Raw genomic sequence first — 26880 nt, 5'->3', positions numbered from 1 at the left:
GAAGTCGCGATCTGACTCAAATGATTCGCGAACCCGCTCTGAAGTCCCGATCCCGCAAATGACGCAAATGATTCAGATGACTCAAATGATTCGCGAACCCGCTCTGACTCAAATTATTCACGAACCCGCTATGAAGTCGCGATATTACTCAAATGATTCGCTAACCCGCTATGAAGTCGCGATATGACTCAAATGATTCGCGAACCCGCTCTGAAGTAGCGATCTGACTCAAATGATTCGTAAACCCGCTATGAAGTCGCGATATTACTCAAATGATTCGCGAACCCGCTCTGAAGTCGCGTTCTGACTCAAATGATTCGCGAACCCGCTCTGAAGTCCCGATCTGACTCAAATGATTCGCGAACCCGCTCTGAAGTCGCGATCTGACTCGCAAATGATTCAGATGACGCAAATGATTCGCGAACCCGCTCTGAAGTCCTGATCTGACTCAAATGATTCGCGAACCCGCTCTGAAGTCACGTTCTGACTCAAATGATTCGCGAACCCGCTCTGAAGTCGCCATTTGACTCAAATGACGCAAATGATTCAGATGACTCAAATGATTCGCGAACCCGCTCTGAAGTCCCGATCCCGCAAATGATTCAGATGACTCAAATGATTCCCGAATCCGCTCTGAAGTCCCGATCTGACTCAAATGATTCGCGAACCCGCTCTGAAGTCCTGATCTGACTCAAATGATTCGCGAACCCGCTCTGAAGTAGCGATCTGACTCAAATGATTCAAAAACCCACTCTGAAGTAGCGATCTGACTCAAATAATTCGCGAACCGCTCTGAAGTCGCGATCTGACTCAAATGATTCGCGAACCCTCTCTTAAGTCTGGATGTGGTATAGTTTCCACATATTTGTCTAAGTCCAATTTGAATAAAGAAAAAAGATGTTTATAGCCAGTAAACTTTTGTTTATAAATGTGAAATTTAGCTAACAGGAAACATAAATTATGTAATATGTTCCAGTATTCTCTTTTGAATGGTCAAACAATCCAAATGAAAACAAAAAGAGAAGTCACTTACAAAATAGCACTGAATGAATGCCAAAAAGTCTGACCAAAATTATTCAGTGTAGGAGCATTGCCAAAATAAATGAAGACTTCTTCAGAAGAATGACAAAAACAGCAACTCACGTCAATGTCTAATTTTAGTTGGGTAACATTTGTGAATTAACTTAAATTTTATTTATTTTACTTTGTTGGTAAGCAGATATCTATGAGGCAAGGTCCATACTTTCTCCCAAGGTATATTCTCCACAATGCTATTCCAATTAGGTATTATGTAAGGAATTGGTATTATCTCTCTCTGAAAGACACAAATGAACAAAGACCTTAGAAAATGATAGCATTTCAATTCATAATTTTTCCTCAAGTTTTTTTTTTTTTTTGTCAAACATGTTTTCTGACTTATCAACTCACACGCACAAACACACACTTCGAAATGATACCTTTTATTAACAGTCCAGAGTAAATCTGACACTCTGTGAAGTGAATTTTGTAGACGGACAACATCCCCAGATTTTCTATCTTTCCATCCCATTTGTAGCAGCTCCCGTGTACACTTCCAAATTTATAACATTTAACACTATATTTAAATACATTTGTGACAAGGCAGTCCCATTTTCTCTTTTTTTTAAAAGCAGGAAAATAAACATGAGCCCTCAGCAGCAGGAAACTGAGAATGGGCATCATCTTTTGTGTAATCTAAATAACACATTCTGCTCTTTTCCTTCTCAGTCTAACCTACATACAGACTTTTAAAAGCTTTATTAAAGTGAGCTCAAAGTAAAAAAGAAAACATAAAAATGAAAAAATAATACATCTGCTTATCAATTGCCCAGATTTCCCAAACGTGGTGGAGAATGCCAGCTAGTGCGTTTAAAGAAGCGAGGTTTAGTCCACCTGAAGATCGCCTCCAGTTTGGAAGGTTCAGGTTCTCCAAAATATGAATGGAGATCTAGTGGATTGTAATATTGCTTCATGACGGCTTGCTGCAATTGCATACCTGCAAAAAAACACGTCACATTAGGGGAATACAGTAAATACTTTCAAATAAACATATGAACAGAGTTCTGACGGTCCAGATGGAACATAACGTAAAATGTAACTAAAGTGAAAGTGAAAGTGAAAGTGAAAGTGAAGTGACATTCAGCCAAGTATGGTGACCCATACTCAGAATTTGTGCTCTGCATTTAACCCATCCGAAATGCACACACACAGAGCAGTGAACACACACACACACTGTGAGCACACACCCGGAGCAGTGGGCAGCCATTTATGCTGCGGCGCCCGGGGAGCAGTTGGGGGTTCGATGCCTTGCTCGAGGGCACCTAAGTCGTGGGATTGAAGGTGGAGAGAGCTACATATAAACATAACTACATATAAACATACCCTCAGCCCAGGACGGGATGGGTTTTCTGGGTGCAGATTCATCATCTGTTGAGTCATCGCTGTTCTGGTCCATGCCATTATCTTCAGGATTCACTAAAACATTCACTTTCTGGCCCTTTGGGGTGATCTGGTATGATTGTGGCGATTGCTGCAAAGTATAAAACAAGAGATGGGGTGAGAAATCCCCTGTTCCAGACATCAAGTTGTTTTTTTCCTTCAAGTTAGAAGAACTCTGCTTGTATTACAAGGGCTTCTCTTCATCGCTTTGCTTCTCTGGGAACTTTTCTGTGCTTAGAAATGTTCTCTGACACATTCCCTCCTTCAGGGGTGGAAAAGACACAATAGTTGCCGTGACCTCACCTCAATGTCCACAGTCACGTTGAGTCCAGGTCCGAGATCTACGGTCTTATTGTGAGCAGCTCCTTTCCCAACTGGAGTACTTAGAACAGAGTTCTGTGGATGGAATAAGAGTTTTAGTAAATATTTACTAGATGCATATATTAAATGCTTGGAATTTAGTACAAAAAAATAAAATAAAAAAGCACAGGTATTTACCTCAATATCTACGGTCTGTTTTAAAGCTGAACTTTTAGTTATAGTTGTGTTGAGCATGTTAGCTGCTTGTGTTTTTGTGGCAGAGACCTGTTAATAAAAAAAATTATAATAATTTCAAATGGATTTGGAAAGTACCAAAATGTAAATTATAAATAAAATGCAGGCATGTATGAATAAAAATAATAATAATAAAAAATGAAAAATTATTCATAATATACACACACAAAAAAAAAATCTACACAAGCATATTTGACATGCTTATTGATGGTGTGTGTGTATGTGTTTGTTTATACAAAAACAAACACCTATACATACAGTGGGGAAAATATTTATTTGATCTCCTGCTGATTTATAAGTTTGCCCACTTATGTGTATGTAATTTGTATGATAGGTTTATTTTAAATGTACAGCGAGAGAATATCAACCAAAACCATAGTACAAAAAGGTTAGAGATTGATTTGCATTTCAGTGAGTAAAATATAGTATCTGAAAACAAGTCTTAATACTTGCAGAAACCCTTGTTGGCAAGCACAGAGGCAAATTGTTTCTTGTAGTTGGTAAAGGAGGTTTGTCTACATCTCTGGAGGCATTTTGATCCACTGCTCTTTACGAATCCTCTCTAAATCCTTAAGGTTTTTTGGCTGTTGTTGGCTACTCAAAGGTTCAGCTCCTGCCACAGATTTTCTATAGGATTGAGGTCTGGAGACTGGCTAGGCCACTCCATGCCCTTAATGTGCTTCTTCTTGAGCCACTCCTTTGTTGCCCTGGTGGTACAGTATTGTTCAAAATAAAAATATTTTTTATTGCTACGTGGCAAACAAGTTAAGAGTAGGTTCAGTAGATTGTCAGAAAACAAACAAGACCCAGCATTCATGATATGCACGCTCTTAAGGCTGTGCAATTGGGCAATTAGTTGAAAGGGGTGTGTTCAAAAAAATAGCAGTGTCTACCTTTGACTGTACAAACTCAAAACTATTTTGTACAAACATTTTTTTTTTCTGGGATTTAGCAATCCTGTGAATCACTAAACTAATATTTAGTTGTATGACCACAGTTTTTTAAAACTGCTTGACATCTGTGTGGCATGGAGTCAACCAACTTGTGGCACCTCTCAGCTGTTATTCCACTCCATGATTCTTTAACAACATTCCACAATTCATTCACATTTCTTGGTTTTGCTTCAGAAACAGCATTTTTGATATCACCCCACAAGTTCTCAATTGGATTAAGGTCTGGAGATTGGGCTGGCCACTCCATAACATTAATTTTGTTGGTTTGGAACCAAGACTTTGCCCGTTTACTAGTGCGTTTTGGGTCATTGTCTTGTTGAAACAACCATTTCAAGGGCATGTCCTCTTCAGCATAGGGCAACATGACCTCTTCAAGTATTTTAACATATGCAAACTGATCCATGATCCCTGGTATGCGATAAATAGGCCCAACACCATAGTAGGAGAAACATGCCCATATCATGATGCTTGCACCTCCATGCTTCACTGTCTTCACTGTGTACTGTGGCTTGAATTCAGAGTTTGGGGGTCGTCTCACAAACTGCCTGTGGCCCAATTTTACTCTCATCAGTCCACAAAATGTTCCTCCATTTCTCTTTAGGCCAGTTGATGTGTTCTTTGGCAAATTGTAACCTCTTCTGCACATGCCTTTTTTTTAACAGAGGGACTTTGCGGGGGATTCTTGAAAATAGATTAGCTTCACACAGACGTCTTCTAACTGTCATAGTACTTACAGGTAACTCCAGACTGTCTTTGATCATCCTGGAGGTGATCATTGGCTGAGCCTTTGCCATTCTGGTTATTCTTCTATCCATTTTGATGGTTGTCTTCCGTTTTCTTCCACGTCTCTCTGGTTTTGCTCTCCATTTTAAGGCATTGGAGATCATTTTAGCTGAACAGCCTATCATTTTTTGCACCTCTTTATAGGTTTTCCCCTCTCTAATCAACTTTTTAATCAAAGTACGCTGTTCTTCTGAACAATGTCTTGAACGACCCATTTTCCTCAGCTTTCAAATGCATGTTCAACAAGTGTTGGCTTCATCCTTAAATAGGGGCCACCTGATTCACACCTGTTTCTTAACAAAATTGATGACCTCAGTGATTGAATGCCACACTGCTATTTTTTTTGAACACACCCCTTTCAACTAATTGCCCAATTGCACAGCCTTAAGAGCGTGCATATCATGAATGCTGGGTCTCATTGGTTTTCTGAGAATCTACTGAACCTACTGGTAACTTGTTTGCCACGTAGCAATAAAAAAAATATACGAAAAACCTTGATTATTCTGGTTAGTCACATTGTACTGCTATTATTTTGAACAAAACTGTATGTTTTGGGTCATAGTCATGCTGACAGACCCATCCATGACCCATCTTCTGTGTTCTGGCTGAGATGTGGTGGTGGTTCTCCAAGATTTGACAGTACATGTCCATTTGCACCTCAATGCGGTGAAGTCGTCTTGTACACTTAGCAGAAAGCTTCAAAACATAATGTGTCCACCTCCATGCTGGACTTGGTGTTCTTGGGGTTACTATCAGTATTTCTCTCCCTCTAAACACAGCGAGTCAAGTTAATGCCAAAGAGCTCAATTTTGGTCTCATCTGACTGCAGCACTTTCTCCCAAACTTTCCATAAATCATTTGTATGTTCTTTGCACACTTTAAACGGGCTTGTACATGTGACTTTTTGAGCAGGGGGACCTTGCGTAAGCTGCAGGATTCCAGTCCATTGTAGTGTAGTGTGTTACCAATGTTTTGCTTGGTGACTATGGTCTCAACTGCCTTAAGATCATTAACAAGCTCCTCCAGTGTAGTTCTGGTCTGATCCCTCACCTTTCTCATGATCATCCTTACCCCACGAGGCAGTAAGGAGTAACTTCTTAAAGTGACTGTTCTGTGTTCCACATGGGCACAGAACCAATAAGTGGGAGCCAGAATTCTTGCTGGTTGGAATAATTTCCCCAGTTTACACACAAATTAAATTGAGTTTTATTTGGATATTGTTAGGTAAAAATCTAAACAAAACATAAATTACACGAATAACTTAAGTAAAATGAAATTGTGAATTAGCCACTAACTGAATGAAGTTAGTTAAAGTGGTAAAATTAATACATTCAAATAAGTTACTAAATTAAATGGAAAAAAGTAAAAAAAAAAAATTATACAATTGTACAATCATGTAAATACATGTAAAAGCCAACTCAAAATGACTAAATACTATCCACCTTTCTATGGGTCTAGCCCCCGGTCTCATCCACGTCCAGCTATTTTTAACAGTACAAAACAGTTTGTTTTGCTGCTTGATATTGAAAATTGGTGTCTTGTCAATCTTCTTTTTCTTTTCATGCTCCTTCTCCTTTTCACCTTTCACTCGAGCCTCCACAAACCGCTTCAAACGTTCGTCCCACTTCCTAAAGCAGACAGAATTCACTTTTGAGTCCTGATTTGCATTCACACTTAATCTAGATTAATGATTCATTATAAAGTACAAAATCGATCAACGGCAAACACACACAGAAAAAGCACCTTCTCCCACCTATTCATTTCTTCCGGTTTCTTTCGTCTCTCCTCCTCAATCTTTTTCTTTCGTTCATTCTCTTGTTCTATTTTCTTGTTCAAGGCGTCCCATTTCTGCCGTCCTCGCTCCTGGAGGAAAAGTAATTTTAGAGTATTCGTTTAAAAAAAAAAAAAAAAAAAAAATCTAAAAAAAAAATCTACACAAGCATATTTGACATGCTTATTGATGGTGTGTGTGTGTATGTGTTTGTTTATACAAAAACAAACACCTATACATACAGTGGGGAAAATATTTATTTGATCCCCTGCTGATTTATAAGTTTGCCCACTTATGTGTATGTAATTTGTATGGTAGGTTTATTTTAAATGTACAGCGAGAGAATATCAACCAAAACCATAGTACAAAAAGGTTAGAGATTGATTTGCATTTCAGTGAGTAAAATACAAAACAATCATGTAAATACATGTAAAAGCCAACTCAAAATGACTAAATACTATCCACCTTTCTATGGGTCTAGCCCCCGGTCTCATCCACGTCCAGCTATTTTTAACAGTACAAAACAGTTTGTTTTGCTGCTTGATATTGAAAATTGGTGTCTTGTCATATTATTTTAGTGTATTATCTTAATTATGAACACACTGGTTTTTGGTGCAAACAGATACAGGTGTTATTTTTGTCATTTACGTATAGCGGTTAATGATCCAGAAGACTCACCCATAGGCTTACTTCCACGTTAAGGAAAAAGGTGGATCGGAGGATATGATAAATCCTAAAAAAACAAGGGCAATTGACTTTAGGTGTTGGTAGTTACCTGTGCTGTAACTGTAGGGGGCGCCGGGGCAGAGGCTGTAGCTGCAGCCGCACGTTTCTGTTGGGCTTCCCTCTCCTCTTCAGCCTTCCGCTGCTCTTCCTGTTAATGGAACAAACTAATTTGATAAGATTATGGGAATGTTAACAAGTGTCCTAAGCAGGGGGGTGGGACCAGTGGCATTCCACATGATAGAAATAGAAAAACTAACCATCTACACATCTTGTTGCAAATTTTAAAATGACAAAAATAACAAAAGTCATTAGAACAACAAACAAAATCCTTACCATTTTCCTCTTTTCCTCCATCTCCATCCTCTCTTTCTCTCTGGCTGCTCTCTCCAGTTCCTTCTGAAGAGCAATAGCCTTCTCTCTCTCTAGTCTTTCTCTACAAAGACACAAACGTGTATTTAGTAACTCTGAGTGCCATGCTTTCATTTCAAACAAGTGCACGAAAAATGACCACCAACTTTTCAGCTGCCGCCTGTCTTTTTCTTTCCCGCTCTCGTTCGCGCTCCCTCTCTTTCTCCCGCTCTTGTTCCCTCTTCAGCTCCAGAGCACGTGTGGCCTCTGCCAGTTTGCGGGCCTTCTCTCGCTCCTCTTCAGCCTTGCGTTTGGCCAGCATCTCCTGGTGCCGCCGCTCCTCTTCCTCCTGAAGAAAAAGACAAGTATATAAATGGTTAACTACAATTAGCTTTTGGTTAAGTTTGGGATCAGTACAAATAATAATAAAAAAAAAATAATCAGACAGAAACGGTTCTCGGTTCAGTGTACTGGTGATCCGAAAACCGATGCAACCGGTTCTTGACTTGAGAACGAGAAACACTCCGGCAGTGGGTGTGTACGTTCGTTATCTGGCTCTGCTGCACAAATTTCCCCCCGGCCTTTATTTGTCCGTGTTGACCATGCCCCCAGCCACTACAAGGCCCGGTGTTTATTTGACTACCTGTTTTTATTTGAGGAATTACGGTGTAATATATATATATATATATATATATATATTTATATATATTATACAGACATATACACATACATATATGCATGCACAAAATTTATCCAATGTGACCGTAAAACATTTATATAATCATAGTAACATTTCCATTTAAAAAAAAAATTCTTTTCAACTTTCTATTCAAAGACTGAAAAACACAGAAACTTAAATTAATGTGACACAGCACAACTGTTTTCAACTTTTATAATACGGTAATAAAGGTTTCTTGAGCAGCAAATCAACATCATATGATGATTTCTAACGGATTTCTAATTTCTAAGAGAGAGAGAAACAGACACAATAGATTTGATGAATACTAATCACATTGTCTGCATTCCATAGAATTGATTTGCTGAAATCAAAACAGATGATAATAGGTGAGCACAAGCTAATTAGACTCGTTGGCGTTGCATTAGTTCCGCCTACTACCAGAGAACCCGGCAGTTCTTAAAAGCTGAAGAATTCCAAAAGGAACGCTGCTATTTTGACATGGACATACAGCAAAGAATACCATTCACCAGTATCATGCCACTTCTGAATGCATGCAAGACTCTCTCGCTTTCTGCTCTCACCAAAGTCGTGCACCTTTACACTAGAGTTTACAGTACGTCTAATACAGGTGCACTGCGCAAACATTCAGTTGAACTGAAAAAAAAAAAAGCAAGGATTGCTTGACGGAGAGTGAAACTCTGAAAGCGGTATATCAGACATCATTTGGTCTCCAAGAGTGATGATTTAGCTGTATATGCGAGTGATTTACTCAGAGGGTTGATTAAGTACCATATCAGTTTTCTTCTCCAGCTGTGCCATCTTTTCCTCAATCTTCTTTTTCTTTTCCTGCTCCTTCTCCTTTTCACCTTTCACTCGAGCCTCCACAAACCGCTTCAAACGTTCGTCCCGCTTCCTAAAGCAGACAGAATTCACTTTTGAGTCCTGATTTGCATTCACACTTAATCTAGATTAATGATTCATTCTAAAGTACAAAATCGATCAACGGCAAACACACACAGAAAAAGCACCTTCTCCCACCTATTCATTTCTTCCTGTTTCTTTCGTCTCTCCTCCTCAATCTTTTTCTTTCGTTCATTCTCTTGTTCTATTTTCTTGTTCAAGGCGTCCCATTTCTGCCGTTCTCGCTCCTGGAGGAAAAGTGGTAATTTTAGAGTATTCGTTTAAAAAAAAAAAAAAAAATTCAAACAAGGATGATGGAAGCTAGAGCTAAACAACATAAGGACATGGATTTTTGCTTTACATGAGAAACATGGATTAAAAACAGACAGATTTCTTGCTTAGGTCTCAAACACAAAAATGGGTGAATGTGAACTTCCCCAACCACAAAGACGCACACCACCTGAATGACGAGGTTAATCTGACAAATTCTGAATGGTACGGTGTCATTTCAGTTTAGTGACAAAGTGCCTATTAAATGAATTTAAGTATGAGTTTCACTCTTGTTCAAATGCTTGGGATCAGTATATTTTGTTTTTTTCCCCCTTATATTCACACAAAGTCAAAGGCTGCATTTATTTGATCAAAAAGTAAAAACTGCAATACCATAAAATAGGCTTCCCGCGATAGACTGTGCTGACATTTAAGCTGCAACACCAGTTAGGCAAGGCAAGATTTTTTACACCAACTGTGTTTGCTTATGGCCTGTTCACACAGAACTATAAGAGTACTGTGCAAGAGTTCAAGGCCATTACTATTTTCACCAGTTATTTCAACATTTGCTTTAATGTGTTAGTAGGAAGTATCATTTTACAAAACTCATTTTACACTAATCGTAATAATCCAGTGAGATTTTTGTATACACAAGCACTCTGAAATCGGCCAGTGATACACACAGCCATCTGATCTAATGTTCATCCTGTCCATCGGATTGCGGTCAAGGTTTGTGTAATTCATCAGCGGCAAAAACTTGTTCGAAAAGTGATCTATTATATTGTTCCGCCATAAACGTCATCGTTACAGCTCTGGTGCGATTTTCTTAAATTTAGAAAAATGTATCAAACTTTATCCTTCTGGTTAATGTCCTTGCTGTGAATAGGCCTTAAATCTGGCTCTTGTTTCTTTTATTATCAAAGGTAAATAAAAACCACAGCAGAAAGTTCTTCTCACCTCAGTTTGGACTATTTCTGGTTCCGGTTTGGTTTCAGTAGCTGGTTCAGGTTTAGTTTCAGTAGCTGGTTCAGTGACAATTTGCGGTGCATCGACCCTAAAACAGAACAGTGAAACAGTGTTTAAAAGATCTTTGACTGTTAACTGAAAGGTTATGGTTTTGAATCCCAGAAGAAACAATTCAACAACTGAAACAGAAAGTAAAAGCACTCACTGTTCTTCTTTGTTCTCCATTTCCTTCAGGAAAGAGCGCAGAGATGCCCTGCGAACAGCTTCCTGGGTCATGCTCTGCCTGAGGCCCACCAGAGAACGGCGTACCACCAGCGAGCGCCGAGCTGACGTCCGAGATGATCCCTGAGGTGTCGTCTGCAACCCAAATGCAGCGATGGGGATTTTATTAGCGAATCGGCCCGGAGACACACCAGCATTCAGCAGCAAATCTGCACTCAGACGCTCCGAGGAGGGAATCTTCACCACGGCTTCAGACACCAGGATCTGATCGGAGCCAGAATCCTGCACCTCAATGGCTTCATTCACATCTGGAACGGTCTCTGACACTTCTTCCACCTCCTTAGCTTTGGCGCCACCTTTGTTACGGGTGCTACGCTTGACCGGTTCGGTTTCAGCTGGGGCAGTGGTTTTGTTGCGACGCGTGCGGCGAGAAGGTTCCTCCATCAGGCTCTCAGAGCTGTCTGTTGGCACGTGTGGCGTGACGAGTTCTGAGAGGGTGGTCAGGGTCATCTGGACTGAGGAGCGACGCAGGTTGCTGCGTTTCCCCTTGGAGAAACTACAGAGACAACGACATCATACACTGGAAACCACTCAAAACCAACACAGACCCCACCAAAACCTAACCAAACCACTCCAAAAACACTCAGGGACCCTCAAAAACCACCTAAGTGCATTCACACTTAATCTAGATTAATGATTCATTCTAAAGTACAAAATCGATCAACGGCAAACACACACAGAAAAAGCACCTTCTCCCACCTATTCATTTCTTCCTGTTTCTTTCGTCTCTCCTCCTCAATCTTTTTCTTTCGTTCATTCTCTTGTTCTATTTTCTTGTTCAAGGCGTCCCATTTCTGCCGTTCTCGCTCCTGGAGGAAAAGTGGTAATTTTAGAGTATTCGTTTAAAAAAAAAAAAAAATTCAAACAAGGATGATGGAAGCTAGAGCTAAACAACATAAGGACATGGATTTTTGCTTTACATGAGAAACATGGATTAAAAACAGACAGATTTCTTGCTTAGGTCTCAAACACAAAAATGGGTGAATGTGAACTTCCCCAACCACAAAGACGCACACCACCTGAATGACGAGGTTAATCTGACAAATTCTGAATGGTACGGTGTCATTTCAGTTTAGTGACAAAGTGCCTATTAAATGAATTTAAGTATGAGTTTCACTCTTGTTCAAATGCTTGGGATCAGTATATTTTGTTTTTTTCCCCCTTATATTCACACAAAGTCAAAGGCTGCATTTATTTGATCAAAAAGTAAAAACTGCAATACCATAAAATAGGCTTCCCGCGATAGACTGTGCTGACATTTAAGCTGCAACACCAGTTAGGCAAGGCAAGATTTTTTACAGTAATAAAATAATTTCAGTAAAAGAACAGACACTACAATTAAGCTAAACAAAAGTTGCATCACAGATCAGATTTCATTTATCCAGTGAGTAGATTGAGTCGAGCTCACTGACAAGAAAGGTGAGGTGAGACAGACAAGACCATGGTGGATGATTTAGTTACGAAATGAAAACGCACCTGTTTGGCAATATTTTGGATTTTTAAAAGCTTGTTGACTTTTGCCGTCTATCTAAGGTGATATTGGAAGTTTTTTAAAAAATTTGTTTCTTATTGAATTGGTTCCACAGTGACTGCTGATTTTTATTTTATTTAAACTTTGTGTAACTTTATTTGACATCTAGGTGTATGCCGTGCCTCCAAGCTTCCTTACTCATTTTGCTAATAAACGTTTTACGTTTCTTATTTTTATATATATTTTCCCATTTTTTCAGGACTCTTAAGATTAATAAAGTTCAAAAGAACAGCATTCATTAAAAAAAAAAAAAAGTTTGAATTATTTATAAATGTATTCACTTTAATTTTTGATAAATTTAAAGGAAACTTGCTGAATAAAAGCATCTTACCAACCCCAAACTTTTGAACAGTACAACCAAATGGCCACTCATAACATGGGAATAGTCAAACAGAAATAGTTGTGACTGAAATGGAAATGACCTCAGTCTTGATTCACTGTTTATACTCACCACAGAGCCAGAGCCCAACTGAGGGGGAGAGACAGGAAGTACAATTACCAACTAAATAACTTCTACTTGGAGAAGCACATTAGCAAATATTTATAGTCAATGCAACCAAACATATTAGACTACTCTGAAATACAGAAATATCCCTGCTCACCTTGGTGTCAGTTTTGGTGGCAGATTGTTTGATGAAGGATTTTATGATGGTGCTGCGGCCCAGAGACCCAGGCGTCATCATAAGCATCTGGATCTTCTGCACCGTTTGCAAGAATGATCTCATGTGTGGAGCAGTACTCTACAGGGACACAACAAATGGACACATAATGGATTGTCTGGTCCAATCCAAGACTCGCTAAAGATGGTTGTGGCTTCTTAATGGATTAGTTTTGGTGGATGATCAGCAATACGGTGGGTCAGATATACATACCGTGAGGCACTTCTTCGGAGGGGATTGTTTCTTCTTGGGTGTGGTGCTTTCCTGAGCTGCGTGACGCTTTGAGCCTGAACGCGTAGGCCTGATGGAAAAGCACAAAGACTATTAGAAAACACTTGGCATAAATCCACCAACTATAATGAGGAAAACAAATTAGCAGTGAGCTCACCTGCCATCTTCTTTGGATTCTGCTCCATCTGTTGTAACAGGAAAATAAGTAAATGAATATCAAAACCTTATTTGTCAACCCAATTACACGCTCCATTTTTCATATCAGCAGACATGTTAGACATGTACCAGTTTCTGAAGGGCGGGCCATGGATCGTCTGAAGCGACAGTTCTCAGTGGTGCTAGATTCAGCAATCTCTTCTGGAAGTGTGTCTTTTACCTTAGATTCCATTTCTTCAGTCTTCTCGGGTTCAAGTTCCTACGAAAGCACCCAGCCATCAGTTATTTACAAATTGCAATAAAATAGTTTCAAACATCACACCAACTGTGTTTGCTTATGGCCTGTTCACACAGAACTATAAGAGTACTGTGCAAGAGTTCAAGGCCATTACTATTTTCACCAGTTATTTCAACATTTGCTTTAATGTGTTAGTAGGAAGTATCATTTTACAAAACTCATTTTACACTAATCGTAATAATCCAGTGAGATTTTTGTATACACAAGCACTCTGAAATCGGCCAGTGATACACACAGCCATCTGATCTAATGTTCATCCTGTCCATCGGATTGCGGTCAAGGTTTGTGTAATTCATCAGCGGCAAAAACTTGTTCGAAAAGTGATCTATTATATTGTTCCTCCATAAACGTCATCGTTACAGCTCTGGTGCGATTTTCTTAAATTTAGAAAAATGTATCAAACTTTATCCTTCTGGTTAATGTCCTTGCTGTGAATAGGCCTTAAATCTGGCTCGTTTCTTTTATTATCAAAGGTAAATAAAAACCACAGCAGAAAGTTCTTCTCACCTCAGTTTGGACTATTTCTGGTTCCGGTTTGGTTTCAGTAGCTGGTTCAGGTTTAGTTTCAGTAGCTGGTTCAGTGACAATTTGCGGTGCATCAACCCTAAAACAGAACAGTGAAACAGTGTTTAAAAGATCTTTGACTGTTAACTGAAAGGTTATGGTTTTGAATCCCAGAAGAAACAATTCAACAACTGAAACAGAAAGTAAAAGCACTCACTGTTCTTCTTTGTTCTCCATTTCCTTCAGGAAAGAGCTCAGAGATGCCCTGCGAACAGCTTCCTGGGTCATGCTCTGCCTGAGGCCCACCAGAGAACGGCGTACCACCAGCGAGCGCCGAGCTGACGTCCGAGATGATCCCTGAGGTGTCGTCTGCAACCCAAATGCAGCGATGGGGATTTTATTAGCGAATCGGCCCGGAGACACACCAGCATTCAGCAGCAAATCTGCACTCAGACGCTCCGAGGAGGGAATCTTCACCACGGCTTCAGACACCAGGATCTGATCGGAGCCAGAATCCTGCACCTCAATGGCTTCATTCACATCTGGAACGGTCTCTGACACTTCTTCCACCTCCTTAGCTTTGGCGCCACCTTTGTTACGGGTGCTACGCTTGACCGGTTCGGTTTCAGCTGGGGCAGTGGTTTTGTTGCGACGCGTGCGGCGAGAAGGTTCCTCCATCAGGCTCTCAGAGCTGTCTGTTGGCACGTGTGGCGTGACGAGTTCTGAGAGGGTGGTCAGGGTCATCTGGACTGAGGAGTGACGCGGGTTGCTGCGTTTCCCCTTGGAGAAACTACAGAGACAATGACATCATACACTGGAAACCACTCAAAACCAACACAGACCCCACCAAAACCACCCAAAACCTAACCAAACCACTCCAAAAACACTCAGGGACCCTCAAAAACCACCTAAGTGCATTCACACTTAATCTAGATTAATGATTCATTCTAAAGTACAAAATCGATCAACGGCAAACACACACAGAAAAAGCACCTTCTCCCACCTATTCATTTCTTCCTGTTTCTTTCGTCTCTCCTCCTCAATCTTTTTCTTTCGTTCATTCTCTTGTTCTATTTTCTTGTTCAAGGCGTCCCATTTCTGCCGTTCTCGCTCCTGGAGGAAAAGTGGTAATTTTAGAGTATTCGTTTAAAAAAAAAAAAAAAATTCAAACAAGGATGATGGAAGCTAGAGCTAAACAACATAAGGACATGGATTTTTGCTTTACATGAGAAACATGGATTAAAAACAGACAGATTTCTTGCTTAGGTCTCAAACACAAAAATGGGTGAATGTGAACTTCCCCAACCACAAAGACGCACACCACCTGAATGACGAGGTTAATCTGACAAATTCTGAATGGTACGGTGTCATTTCAGTTTAGTGACAAAGTGCCTATTAAATGAATTTAAGTATGAGTTTCACTCTTGTTCAAATGCTTGGGATCAGTATATTTTGTTTTTTTCCCCCTTATATTCACACAAAGTCAAAGGCTGCATTTATTTGATCAAAAAGTAAAAACTGCAATACCATAAAATAGGCTTCCCGCGATAGACTGTGCTGACATTTAAGCTGCAACACCAGTTAGGCAAGGCAAGATTTTTTACACCAACTGTGTTTGCTTATGGCCTGTTCACACAGAACTATAAGAGTACTGTGCAAGAGTTCAAGGCCATTACTATTTTCACCAGTTATTTCAACATTTGCTTTAATGTGTTAGTAGGAAGTATCATTTTACAAAACTCATTTTACACTAATCGTAATAATCCAGTGAGATTTTTGTATACACAAGCACTCTGAAATCGGCCAGTGATACACACAGCCATCTGATCTAATGTTCATCCTGTCCATCGGATTGCGGTCAAGGTTTGTGTAATTCATCAGCGGCAAAAACTTGTTCGAAAAGTGATCTATTATATTGTTCCTCCATAAACGTCATCGTTACAGCTCTGGTGCGATTTTCTTAAATTTAGAAAAATGTATCAAACTTTATCCTTCTGGTTAATGTCCTTGCTGTGAATAGGCCTTAAATCTGGCTCTTGTTTCTTTTATTATCAAAGGTAAATAAAAACCACAGCAGAAAGTTCTTCTCACCTCAGTTTGGACTATTTCTGGTTCCGGTTTGGTTTCAGTAGCTGGTTCAGGTTTAGTTTCAGTAGCTGGTTCAGTGACAATTTGCGGTGCATCAACCCTAAAACAGAACAGTGAAACAGTGTTTAAAAGATCTTTGACTGTTAACTGAAAGGTTATGGTTTTGAATCCCAGAAGAAACAATTCAACAACTGAAACAGAAAGTAAAAGCACTCACTGTTCTTCTTTGTTCTCCATTTCCTTCAGGAAAGAGCGCAGAGATGCCCTGCGAACAGCTTCCTGGGTCATGCTCTGCCTGAGGCCCACCAGAGAACGGCGTACCACCAGCGAGCGCCGAGCTGACGTCCGAGATGATCCCTGAGGTGTCGTCTGCAACCCAAATGCAGCGATGGGGATTTTATTAGCGAATCGGCCCGGAGACACACCAGCATTCAGCAGCAAATCTGCACTCAGACGCTCCGAGGAGGGAATCTTCACCACGGCTTCAGACACCAGGATCTGATCGGAGCCAGAATCCTGCACCTCAATGGCTTCATTCACATCTGGAACGGTCTCTGACACTTCTTCCACCTCCTTAGCTTTGGCGCCACCTTTGTTACGGGTGCTACGCTTGACCGGTTCGGTTTCAGCTGGGGCAGTGGTTTTGTTGCGACGCGTGCGGCGAGAAGGTTCCTCCATCAGGCTCTCAGAGCTGTCTGTTGGCACGTGTGGCGTGACGAGTTCTGAGAGGGTGGTCAGGGTCATCTGGACTGAGGAGCGACGCGGGTTGCTGTGTTTCCCCTTGGAGAAACTACAGAGACAATGACATCATACACTGGAAACCACTCAAAACCAACACAGACCCCACCAAAACCACCCAAAACCTAACCAAACCACTCCAAAAACACTCAGGGACCCTCAAAAACCACTGGAAACCACTCAAAACCAACACAGACCCCACCAAAACCACCCAAAACCTAACCAAACCACTCCAAAAACACTCAGGGACCCTCAAAAACCACCTAAGTGCATTCACACTTAATCTAGATTAATGATTCATTCTAAAGTACAAAATCGATCAACGGCAAACACACACAGAAAAAGCACCTTCTCCCACCTATTCATTTCTTCCTGTTTCTTTCGTCTCTCCTCCTCAATCTTTTTCTTTCGTTCATTCTCTTGTTCTATTTTCTTGTTCAAGGCGTCCCATTTCTGCCGTTCTCGCTCCTGGAGGAAAAGTGGTAATTTTAGAGTATTCGTTTAAAAAAAAAAAAAAATTCAAACAAGGATGATGGAAGCTAGAGCTAAACAACATAAGGACATGGATTTTTGCTTTACATGAGAAACATGGATTAAAAACAGACAGATTTCTTGCTTAGGTCTCAAACACAAAAATGGGTGAATGTGAACTTCCCCAACCACAAAGACGCACACCACCTGAATGACGAGGTTAATCTGACAAATTCTGAATGGTACGGTGTCATTTCAGTTTAGTGACAAAGTGCCTATTAAATGAATTTAAGTATGAGTTTCACTCTTGTTCAAATGCTTGGGATCAGTATATTTTGTTTTTTTCCCCCTTATATTCACACAAAGTCAAAGGCTGCATTTATTTGATCAAAAAGTAAAAACTGCAATACCATAAAATAGGCTTCCCGCGATAGACTGTGCTGACATTTAAGCTGCAACACCAGTTAGGCAAGGCAAGATTTTTTACACCAACTGTGTTTGCTTATGGCCTGTTCACACAGAACTATAAGAGTACTGTGCAAGAGTTCAAGGCCATTACTATTTTCACCAGTTATTTCAACATTTGCTTTAATGTGTTAGTAGGAAGTATCATTTTACAAAACTCATTTTACACTAATCGTAATAATCCAGTGAGATTTTTGTATACACAAGCACTCTGAAATCGGCCAGTGATACACACAGCCATCTGATCTAATGTTCATCCTGTCCATCGGATTGCGGTCAAGGTTTGTGTAATTCATCAGCGGCAAAAACTTGTTCGAAAAGTGATCTATTATATTGTTCCTCCATAAACGTCATCGTTACAGCTCTGGTGCGATTTTCTTAAATTTAGAAAAATGTATCAAACTTTATCCTTCTGGTTAATGTCCTTGCTGTGAATAGGCCTTAAATCTGGCTCTTGTTTCTTTTATTATCAAAGGTAAATAAAAACCACAGCAGAAAGTTCTTCTCACCTCAGTTTGGACTATTTCTGGTTCCGGTTTGGTTTCAGTAGCTGGTTCAGGTTTAGTTTCAGTAGCTGGTTCAGTGACAATTTGCGGTGCATCAACCCTAAAACAGAACAGTGAAACAGTGTTTAAAAGATCTTTGACTGTTAACTGAAAGGTTATGGTTTTGAATCCCAGAAGAAACAATTCAACAACTGAAACAGAAAGTAAAAGCACTCACTGTTCTTCTTTGTTCTCCATTTCCTTCAGGAAAGAGCTCAGAGATGCCCTGCGAACAGCTTCCTGGGTCATGCTCTGCCTGAGGCCCACCAGAGAACGGCGTACCACCAGCGAGCGCCGAGCTGACGTCCGAGATGATCCCTGAGGTGTCGTCTGCAACCCAAATGCAGCGATGGGGATTTTATTAGCGAATCGGCCCGGAGACACACCAGCATTCAGCAGCAAATCTGCACTCAGACGCTCCGAGGAGGGAATCTTCACCACGGCTTCAGACACCAGGATCTGATCGGAGCCAGAATCCTGCACCTCAATGGCTTCATTCACATCTGGAACGGTCTCTGACACTTCTTCCACCTCCTTAGCTTTGGCGCCACCTTTGTTACGGGTGCTACGCTTGACCGGTTCGGTTTCAGCTGGGGCAGTGGTTTTGTTGCGACGCGTGCGGCGAGAAGGTTCCTCCATCAGGCTCTCAGAGCTGTCTGTTGGCACGTGTGGCGTGACGAGTTCTGAGAGGGTGGTCAGGGTCATCTGGACTGAGGAGCGACGCAGGTTGCTGCGTTTCCCCTTGGAGAAACTACAGAGACAATGACATCATACACTGGAAACCACTCAAAACCAACACAGACCCCACCAAAACCTAACCAAACCACTCCAAAAACACTCAGGGACCCTCAAAAACCACCTAAGTGCATTCACACTTAATCTAGATTAATGATTCATTCTAAAGTACAAAATCGATCAACGGCAAACACACACAGAAAAAGCACCTTCTCCCACCTATTCATTTCTTCCTGTTTCTTTCGTCTCTCCTCCTCAATCTTTTTCTTTCGTTCATTCTCTTGTTCTATTTTCTTGTTCAAGGCGTCCCATTTCTGCCGTTCTCGCTCCTGGAGGAAAAGTGGTAATTTTAGAGTATTCGTTTAAAAAAAAAAAAAAATTCAAACAAGGATGATGGAAGCTAGAGCTAAACAACATAAGGACATGGATTTTTGCTTTACATGAGAAACATGGATTAAAAACAGACAGATTTCTTGCTTAGGTCTCAAACACAAAAATGGGTGAATGTGAACTTCCCCAACCACAAAGACGCACACCACCTGAATGACGAGGTTAATCTGACAAATTCTGAATGGTACGGTGTCATTTCAGTTTAGTGACAAAGTGCCTATTAAATGAATTTAAGTATGAGTTTCACTCTTGTTCAAATGCTTGGGATCAGTATATTTTGTTTTTTTCCCCCTTATATTCACACAAAGTCAAAGGCTGCATTTATTTGATCAAAAAGTAAAAACTGCAATACCATAAAATAGGCTTCCCGCGATAGACTGTGCTGACATTTAAGCTGCAACACCAGTTAGGCAAGGCAAGATTTTTTACACCAACTGTGTTTGCTTATGGCCTGTTCACACAGAACTATAAGAGTACTGTGCAAGAGTTCAAGGCCATTACTATTTTCACCAGTTATTTCAACATTTGCTTTAATGTGTTAGTAGGAAGTATCATTTTACAAAACTCATTTTACACTAATCGTAATAATCCAGTGAGATTTTTGTATACACAAGCACTCTGAAATCGGCCAGTGATACACACAGCCATCTGATCTAATGTTCATCCTGTCCATCGGATTGCGGTCAAGGTTTGTGTAATTCATCAGCGGCAAAAACTTGTTCGAAAAGTGATCTATTATATTGTTCCTCCATAAACGTCATCGTTACAGCTCTGGTGCGATTTTCTTAAATTTAGAAAAATGTATCAAACTTTATCCTTCTGGTTAATGTCCTTGCTGTGAATAGGCCTTAAATCTGGCTCTTGTTTCTTTTATTATCAAAGGTAAATAAAAACCATAGCAGAAATTTCTTCTCACCTCAGTTTGGACTATTTCTGGTTCCGGTTTGGTTTCAGTAGCTGGTTCAGGTTTAGTTTCAGTAGCTGGTTCAGTGACAATTTGCGGTGCATCGACCCTAAAACAGAACAGTGAAACAGTGTTTAAAAGATCTTTGACTGTTAACTGAAAGGTTATGGTTTTGAATCCCAGAAGAAACAATTCAACAACTGAAACAGAAAGTAAAAGCACTCACTGTTCTTCTTTGTTCTCCATTTCCTTCAGGAAAGAGCGCAGAGATGCCCTGCGAACAGCTTCCTGGGTCATGCTCTGCCTGAGGCCCACCAGAGAACGGCGTACCACCAGCGAGCGCCGAGCTGACGTCCGAGATGATCCCTGAGGTGTCGTCTGCAACCCAAATGCAGCGATGGGGATTTTATTAGCGAATCGGCCCGGAGACACACCAGCATTCAGCAGCAAATCTGCACTCAGACGCTCCGAGGAGGGAATCTTCACCACGGCTTCAGACACCAGGATCTGATCGGAGCCAGAATCCTGCACCTCAATGGCTTCATTCACATCTGGAACGGTCTCTGACACTTCTTCCACCTCCTTAGCTTTGGCGCCACCTTTGTTACGGGTGCTACGCTTGACCGGTTCGGTTTCAGCTGGGGCAGTGGTTTTGTTGCGACGCGTGCGGCGAGAAGGTTCCTCCATCAGGCTCTCAGAGCTGTCTGTTGGCACGTGTGGCGTGACGAGTTCTGAGAGGGTGGTCAGGGTCATCTGGACTGAGGAGCGACGCAGGTTGCTGCGTTTCCCCTGGGAGAAACTACAGAGACAATGACATCATACACTGGAAACCACTCAAAACCAACACAGACCCCACCAAAACCTAACCAAACCACTCCAAAAACACTCAGGGACCCTCAAAAACCACCTAAGTGCATTCACACTTAATCTAGATTAATGATTCATTCTAAAGTACAAAATCGATCAACGGCAAACACACACAGAAAAAGCACCTTCTCCCACCTATTCATTTCTTCCTGTTTCTTTCGTCTCTCCTCCTCAATCTTTTTCTTTCGTTCATTCTCTTGTTCAAGGCGTCCCATTTCTGCCGTTCTCGCTCCTGGAGGAAAAGTGGTAATTTTAGAGTATTCGTTTAAAAAAAAAAAAAAATTCAAACAAGGATGATGGAAGCTAGAGCTAAACAACATAAGGACATGGATTTTTGCTTTACATGAGAAACATGGATTAAAAACAGACAGATTTCTTGCTTAGGTCTCAAACACAAAAATGGGTGAATGTGAACTTCCCCAACCACAAAGACGCACACCACCTGAATGACGAGGTTAATCTGACAAATTCTGAATGGTACGGTGTCATTTCAGTTTAGTGACAAAGTGCCTATTAAATGAATTTAAGTATGAGTTTCACTCTTGTTCAAATGCTTGGGATCAGTATATTTTGTTTTTTCCCCCTTATATTCACACAAAGTCAAAGGCTGCATTTATTTGATCAAAAAGTAAAAACTGCAATACCATAAAATAGGCTTCCCGCGATAGACTGTGCTGACATTTAAGCTGCAACACCAGTTAGGCAAGGCAAGATTTTTTACAGTAATAAAAATAATTTCAGTAAAAGAACAGACACTACAATTAAGCTAAACAAAAGTTGCATCACAGATCAGATTTCATTTATCCAGTGAGTAGATTGAGTCGAGCTCACTGACAAGAAAGGTGAGGTGAGACAGACAAGACCATGGTGGATGATTTAGTTACGAAATTAAAAAGCACCTGTTTGGCAATATTTTGGATTTTTAAAAGCTTGTTGACTTTTGCCGTCTATCTAAGGTGATATTGGAAGTTTTTTAAAACATTTGTTGTTTCTTATTGAATTGGTTCCACAGTGACTGCTGATTTTTATTTTATTTAAACTTTGTGTAACTTTATTTGACATCTAGGTGTATGCCGTGCCTCCAAGCTTCCTTACTCATTTTGCTAATAAACGTTTTACGTTTCTTATTTTTATATATATTTTCCCATTTTTTCAGGACTCTTAAGATTAATAAAGTTCAAAAGAACAGCATTCATTAAAAAAAAAAAAAGTTTGAATTATTTATAAATGTATTCACTTTAATTTTTGATAAATTTAAAGGAAACTTGCTGAATAAAAGCATCTTACCAACCCCAAACTTTTGAACAGTACAACCAAATGGCCACTCATAACATGGGAATAGTCAAACAGAAATAGTTGTGACTGAAATGGAAATGACCTCAGTCTTGATTCACTGTTTATACTCACCACAGAGCCAGAGCCCAACTGAGGGGGAGAGACAGGAAGTACAATTACCAACTAAATAACTTCTACTTGGAGAAGCACATTAGCAAATATTTATAGTCAATGCAACCAAACATATTAGACTACTCTGAAATACAGAAATATCCCTGCTCACCTTGGTGTCAGTTTTGGTGGCAGATTGTTTGATGAAGGATTTTATGATGGTGCTGCGGCCCAGAGACCCAGGCGTCATCATAAGCATCTGGATCTTCTGCACCGTTTGCAAGAATGATCTCATGTGTGGAGCAGTACTCTACAGGGACACAACAAATGGACACATAATGGATTGTCTGGTCCAATCCAAGACTCGCTAAAGATGGTTGTGGCTTCTTAATGGATTAGTTTTGGTGGATGATCAGCAATACGGTGGGTCAGATATACATACCGTGAGGCACTTCTTCGGAGGGGATTGTTTCTTCTTGGGTGTGGTGCTTTCCTGAGCTGCGTGACGCTTTGAGCCTGAACGCGTAGGCCTGATGGAAAAGCACAAAGACTATTAGAAAACACTTGGCATAAATCCACCAACTATAATGAGGAAAACAAATTAGCAGTGAGCTCACCTGCCATCTTCTTTGGATTCTGCTCCATCTGTTGTAACAGGAAAATAAGTAAATGAATATCAAAACCTTATTTGTCAACCCAATTACACGCTCCATTTTTCATATCAGCAGATCTGTTAGACATGTACCAGTTTCTAAAGGGCGGGCAATGGATCGTCTGAAGCGACAGTTCTCAGTGGTGCTAGATTCAGCAAACTCTTCTGGAAGTGTGTCTTTTACCTTAGATTCCATTTCTTCAGTCTTCTCGGGTTCAAGTTCCTACGAAAGCACCCAGCCATCAGTTATTTACAAATTGCAATAAAATAGTTTCAAACATCACACCAACTGTGTTTGCTTATGGCCTGTTCACACAGAACTATAAGAGTACTGTGCAAGAGTTCAAGGCCATTACTATTTTCACCAGTTATTTCAACATTTGCTTTAATGTGTTAGTAGGAAGTATCATTTTACAAAACTCATTTTACACTAATCGTAATAATCCAGTGAGATTTTTGTATACACAAGCACTCTGAAATCGGCCAGTGATACACACAGCCATCTGATCTAATGTTCATCCTGTCCATCGGATTGCGGTCAAGGTTTGTGTAATTCATCAGCGGCAAAAACTTGTTCGAAAAGTGATCTATTATATTGTTCCTCCATAAACGTCATCGTTACAGCTCTGGTGCGATTTTCTTAAATTTAGAAAAATGTATCAAACTTTATCCTTCTGGTTAATGTCCTTGCTGTGAATAGGCCTTAAATCTGGCTCTTGTTTCTTATATTATCAAAGGTAAATAAAAACCACAGCAGAAAGTTTTTCTCACCTCAGTTTGGACTATTTCTGGTTCCGGTTTGGTTTCAGTAGCTGGTTCAGGTTTAGTTTCAGTAGCTGGTTCAGTGACAATTTGCGGTGCATCAACCCTAAAACAGAACAGTGAAACAGTGTTTAAAAGATCTTCGGTTTCAGCTGGGGCAGTGGTTTTGTTGCGACGCGTGCGGCGAGAAGGTTCCTCCATCAGGCTCTCAGAGCTGTCTGTTGGCACGTGTGGCGTGACGAGTTCTGAGAGGGTGGTCAGGGTCATCTGGACTGAGGAGCGACGCAGGTTGCTGCGTTTCCCCTTGGAGAAACTACAGAGACAATGACATCATACTACATTGTACGAGGGAAAAAAAATGCTAATTTGACTTTGCATTTCGGGGAATCAAACCCATGACCTTCACAGTGTTGGCACCATGTTTCACTGTTGAGCTACGAGAACATAGTTCTGCATATTAAGTACAGACCAAAAGTTTGCACACACCTTCTCATTCAAAGAGTTTTCTTTATTTTCATGACTATGAAAATTGTAGAGTCACACTGAAGTCATCAAGGGCTATTTGATCAAGAAGGAGAGTGATGGGGTGCTGCGCCAGATGACCTGGCCTCCACAGTCACCGGACCTGAACCCAATCGAGATGGTTTAGGGGTGAGCTGGACCGCAGACAGAAGGCAAAAGGGCCAACAAGTGCTAAGCATCACTCGGGGAAGTCCAAGACTGTTGGAAGACCATTTCAGGTGACGACCTCTTGAAGCTCATCAAGAGAACGCCAAGAGTGTGCAAAGCAGTAATCAAAGCAAAAGATGGCTACTTTGAAGAACCTACAATATGACATATTCAGTTGTTTCACACTTTTTTTGATATGTATATAATTCCATATATAATTCCACATGTGTTGATTCATAGTTTTGATGCCTTCAGTGTGAATCTATAATTTTCATAGTCATGAAAATAAAGAAAACTCTTTGAATGAGAAGGTGTCTCCAAACTTTTGGTCTGTACTGTACACACGCACAAAGTTTTTTATTCTATAGTCAAACAGACACAGGAAACCTACAGTGGTTTAAAATTACAATTTATCCAGAATCTTATTTAAAATTACTTTAAAAAATAAATATTGTAGCCCTACAGGACCATAGGATTACTTTATTAAACCTACTTTATTAAATTTCTACTAAATTGTAGAAATCCAAAAACAAAACAAATAACTCTAATGAAATATGAATATAAACAGATGTTGCTGTAGACCTGTAAAATGTTTCTGTACCAAGGAAATTAACAAAGACTGTAAAATCCTTTACCGTCTTTTGCTGCGAGACTCGTTGAGCTCCATCGACACTCTCTTCCTGCGGTTTGTCTTTTTCTGTGACGGAGTCTTTGGCATGAGTTCTGGCTCGGTGCTGAAGTCACTGCAGCACAACAAAACGTGTTCTTTATGAGCAGGTCTAATAACCTGAATAGTTTCAGACACAGCCGCAGTTGCTTGAATAAGATAAACTAATAACGTTATATATTAAGTTTCAGTTGTTACCTTTTTGGCGTAAGTATATTACATTTACACAAAATTACATAGAAATAACTAAAATGTGAGTTTATTTCTGACCTTTTTACGAATCCTTAACCAACCTAGCTACCGTTAATCTAACCAGCATCACAATAACGGCATCCAACGTTAAGTTACCTCTTTAGCCTGTATGCACGATAGCGCTGCAAAAACAAAGATTTGATGATCCAAAGTTATAATCCTGGCTTCTATTATGTTACTAAACATTAGATGCTAATTTAACATGACAAAATACTTCGGCTCCACTCACTCTTGTTTTCCTGCCACCCGCTCAAACGGTTTAAAATTCTCCTCTGACAAATAATGACTACGAACCGCCGATTCTGGGCGGGACCTTATAATCAGTGCATGCAATTAGACAGTACTGCTGTCTGTCAATGCAAATTTGAAAAACAACCACAAACTGCCATTTTGTGAAGAACTATTTCAGTTCTCTGAGCAACTTTGAGGGCGCCTTCGCCTCGCTGTCTGTAAAGTTCGCCGTAAATATCTTGTGAGTGAAAAAACTAGATTCAAACCAAAAAAAAAAAAAAAAAAAAACTGTCAGTAATAGTGTTGATGTTAGTTTAGAAGAAGTTGATGTCCTGAACAAACACCCATGACCAAATTCAGTTATAGTCATAGTGCCACCTGCTGGTAACAGAAAGTGACATGGTTAACACTATTACAGACTCCTAGGAACATATTAAAAAGTGTAAACAAGTGTTAAATAGGCTGGCAACATACTAGATACATACTTATACATGCTAGCAACATTAGCTAAGTGTTAAAGCATGCTAATAATTTAGTGAAAAAGGAAGTTGCTGTAACTCAGGCAAGCAATGTCCAATCTTCCCCAAACTTCACATGTGTGATAGGTGTTCTGTTCCAGACAAACACCCTTGACCAAATTCAGTTATAGTCATAGCATCAACTGCTGGTATCAGGAAGTGGCAAGGTTAACACTGTTATGAGTAGTGCTTATAATGCTGCTTCTGTCATGATGATTTTTGACTTTGACCTTTGACCTTTTGACAGGTTGAACTTCCGGTAACCTTATGATGGATGGCCGGACCTTTCCGAATGAGTTCAAGGGTTAACCTATGACCTTTTCCCACGCATCGATCATGTGCTTTTGACAGAAGTTTTACCCTATTGACCTAATTAGTTCTAAATCATGGTTTTGACGGCCAAATGGGTCTGTATGCAGTGAACATCCACTACCTCCAGCGCATTAAATACACCATTGAGGCTCTGCAAAA

At 40.3% G+C, this 26880-nt stretch overlaps 1 protein-coding gene across 1 annotated transcript; it reads right to left on the bottom strand.

Moving 5' to 3' along the window:
• Positions 1-1444: 1444 nt before the first annotated feature.
• On the bottom strand, positions 1445-25806 carry LOC128013833 (trichohyalin-like). Its single transcript, XM_052597019.1, has 34 exons — positions 25757-25806; positions 25377-25484; positions 24082-24178; positions 23404-23533; positions 23276-23303; positions 23101-23188; positions 22831-22968; positions 22680-22697; positions 19331-19440; positions 18555-19127; positions 18341-18437; positions 17254-17363; positions 16375-16947; positions 16161-16257; positions 15073-15182; positions 14287-14859; positions 14073-14169; positions 13397-13526; positions 13269-13296; positions 13094-13181; positions 12824-12961; positions 12673-12690; positions 11390-11499; positions 10614-11186; positions 10400-10496; positions 9311-9420; positions 9062-9185; positions 7761-7942; positions 7579-7678; positions 7295-7393; positions 2956-3042; positions 2761-2853; positions 2401-2548; positions 1445-2014 (listed from the first exon to the last, which is right to left on the bottom strand). The coding sequence occupies exons 2-34, from the start codon at positions 25457-25459 to the stop codon at positions 1839-1841; spliced, it is 5223 nt and encodes a 1740-aa protein (XP_052452979.1). The 5' UTR covers positions 25460-25484; positions 25757-25806; the 3' UTR covers positions 1445-1838.
• Between the last annotated feature and the right edge of the window lie 1074 nt (positions 25807-26880).

The sequence above is a fragment of the Carassius gibelio genome, chromosome B25, assembly GCF_023724105.1.
Source record: "Carassius gibelio isolate Cgi1373 ecotype wild population from Czech Republic chromosome B25, carGib1.2-hapl.c, whole genome shotgun sequence".
NCBI classification, from domain to species: Eukaryota; Metazoa; Chordata; class Actinopteri; order Cypriniformes; family Cyprinidae; genus Carassius; species Carassius gibelio.
The sequence above is the reverse complement of the archived record's forward strand: the minus strand, read 5'-3'. Positions and strand labels throughout refer to the sequence as shown.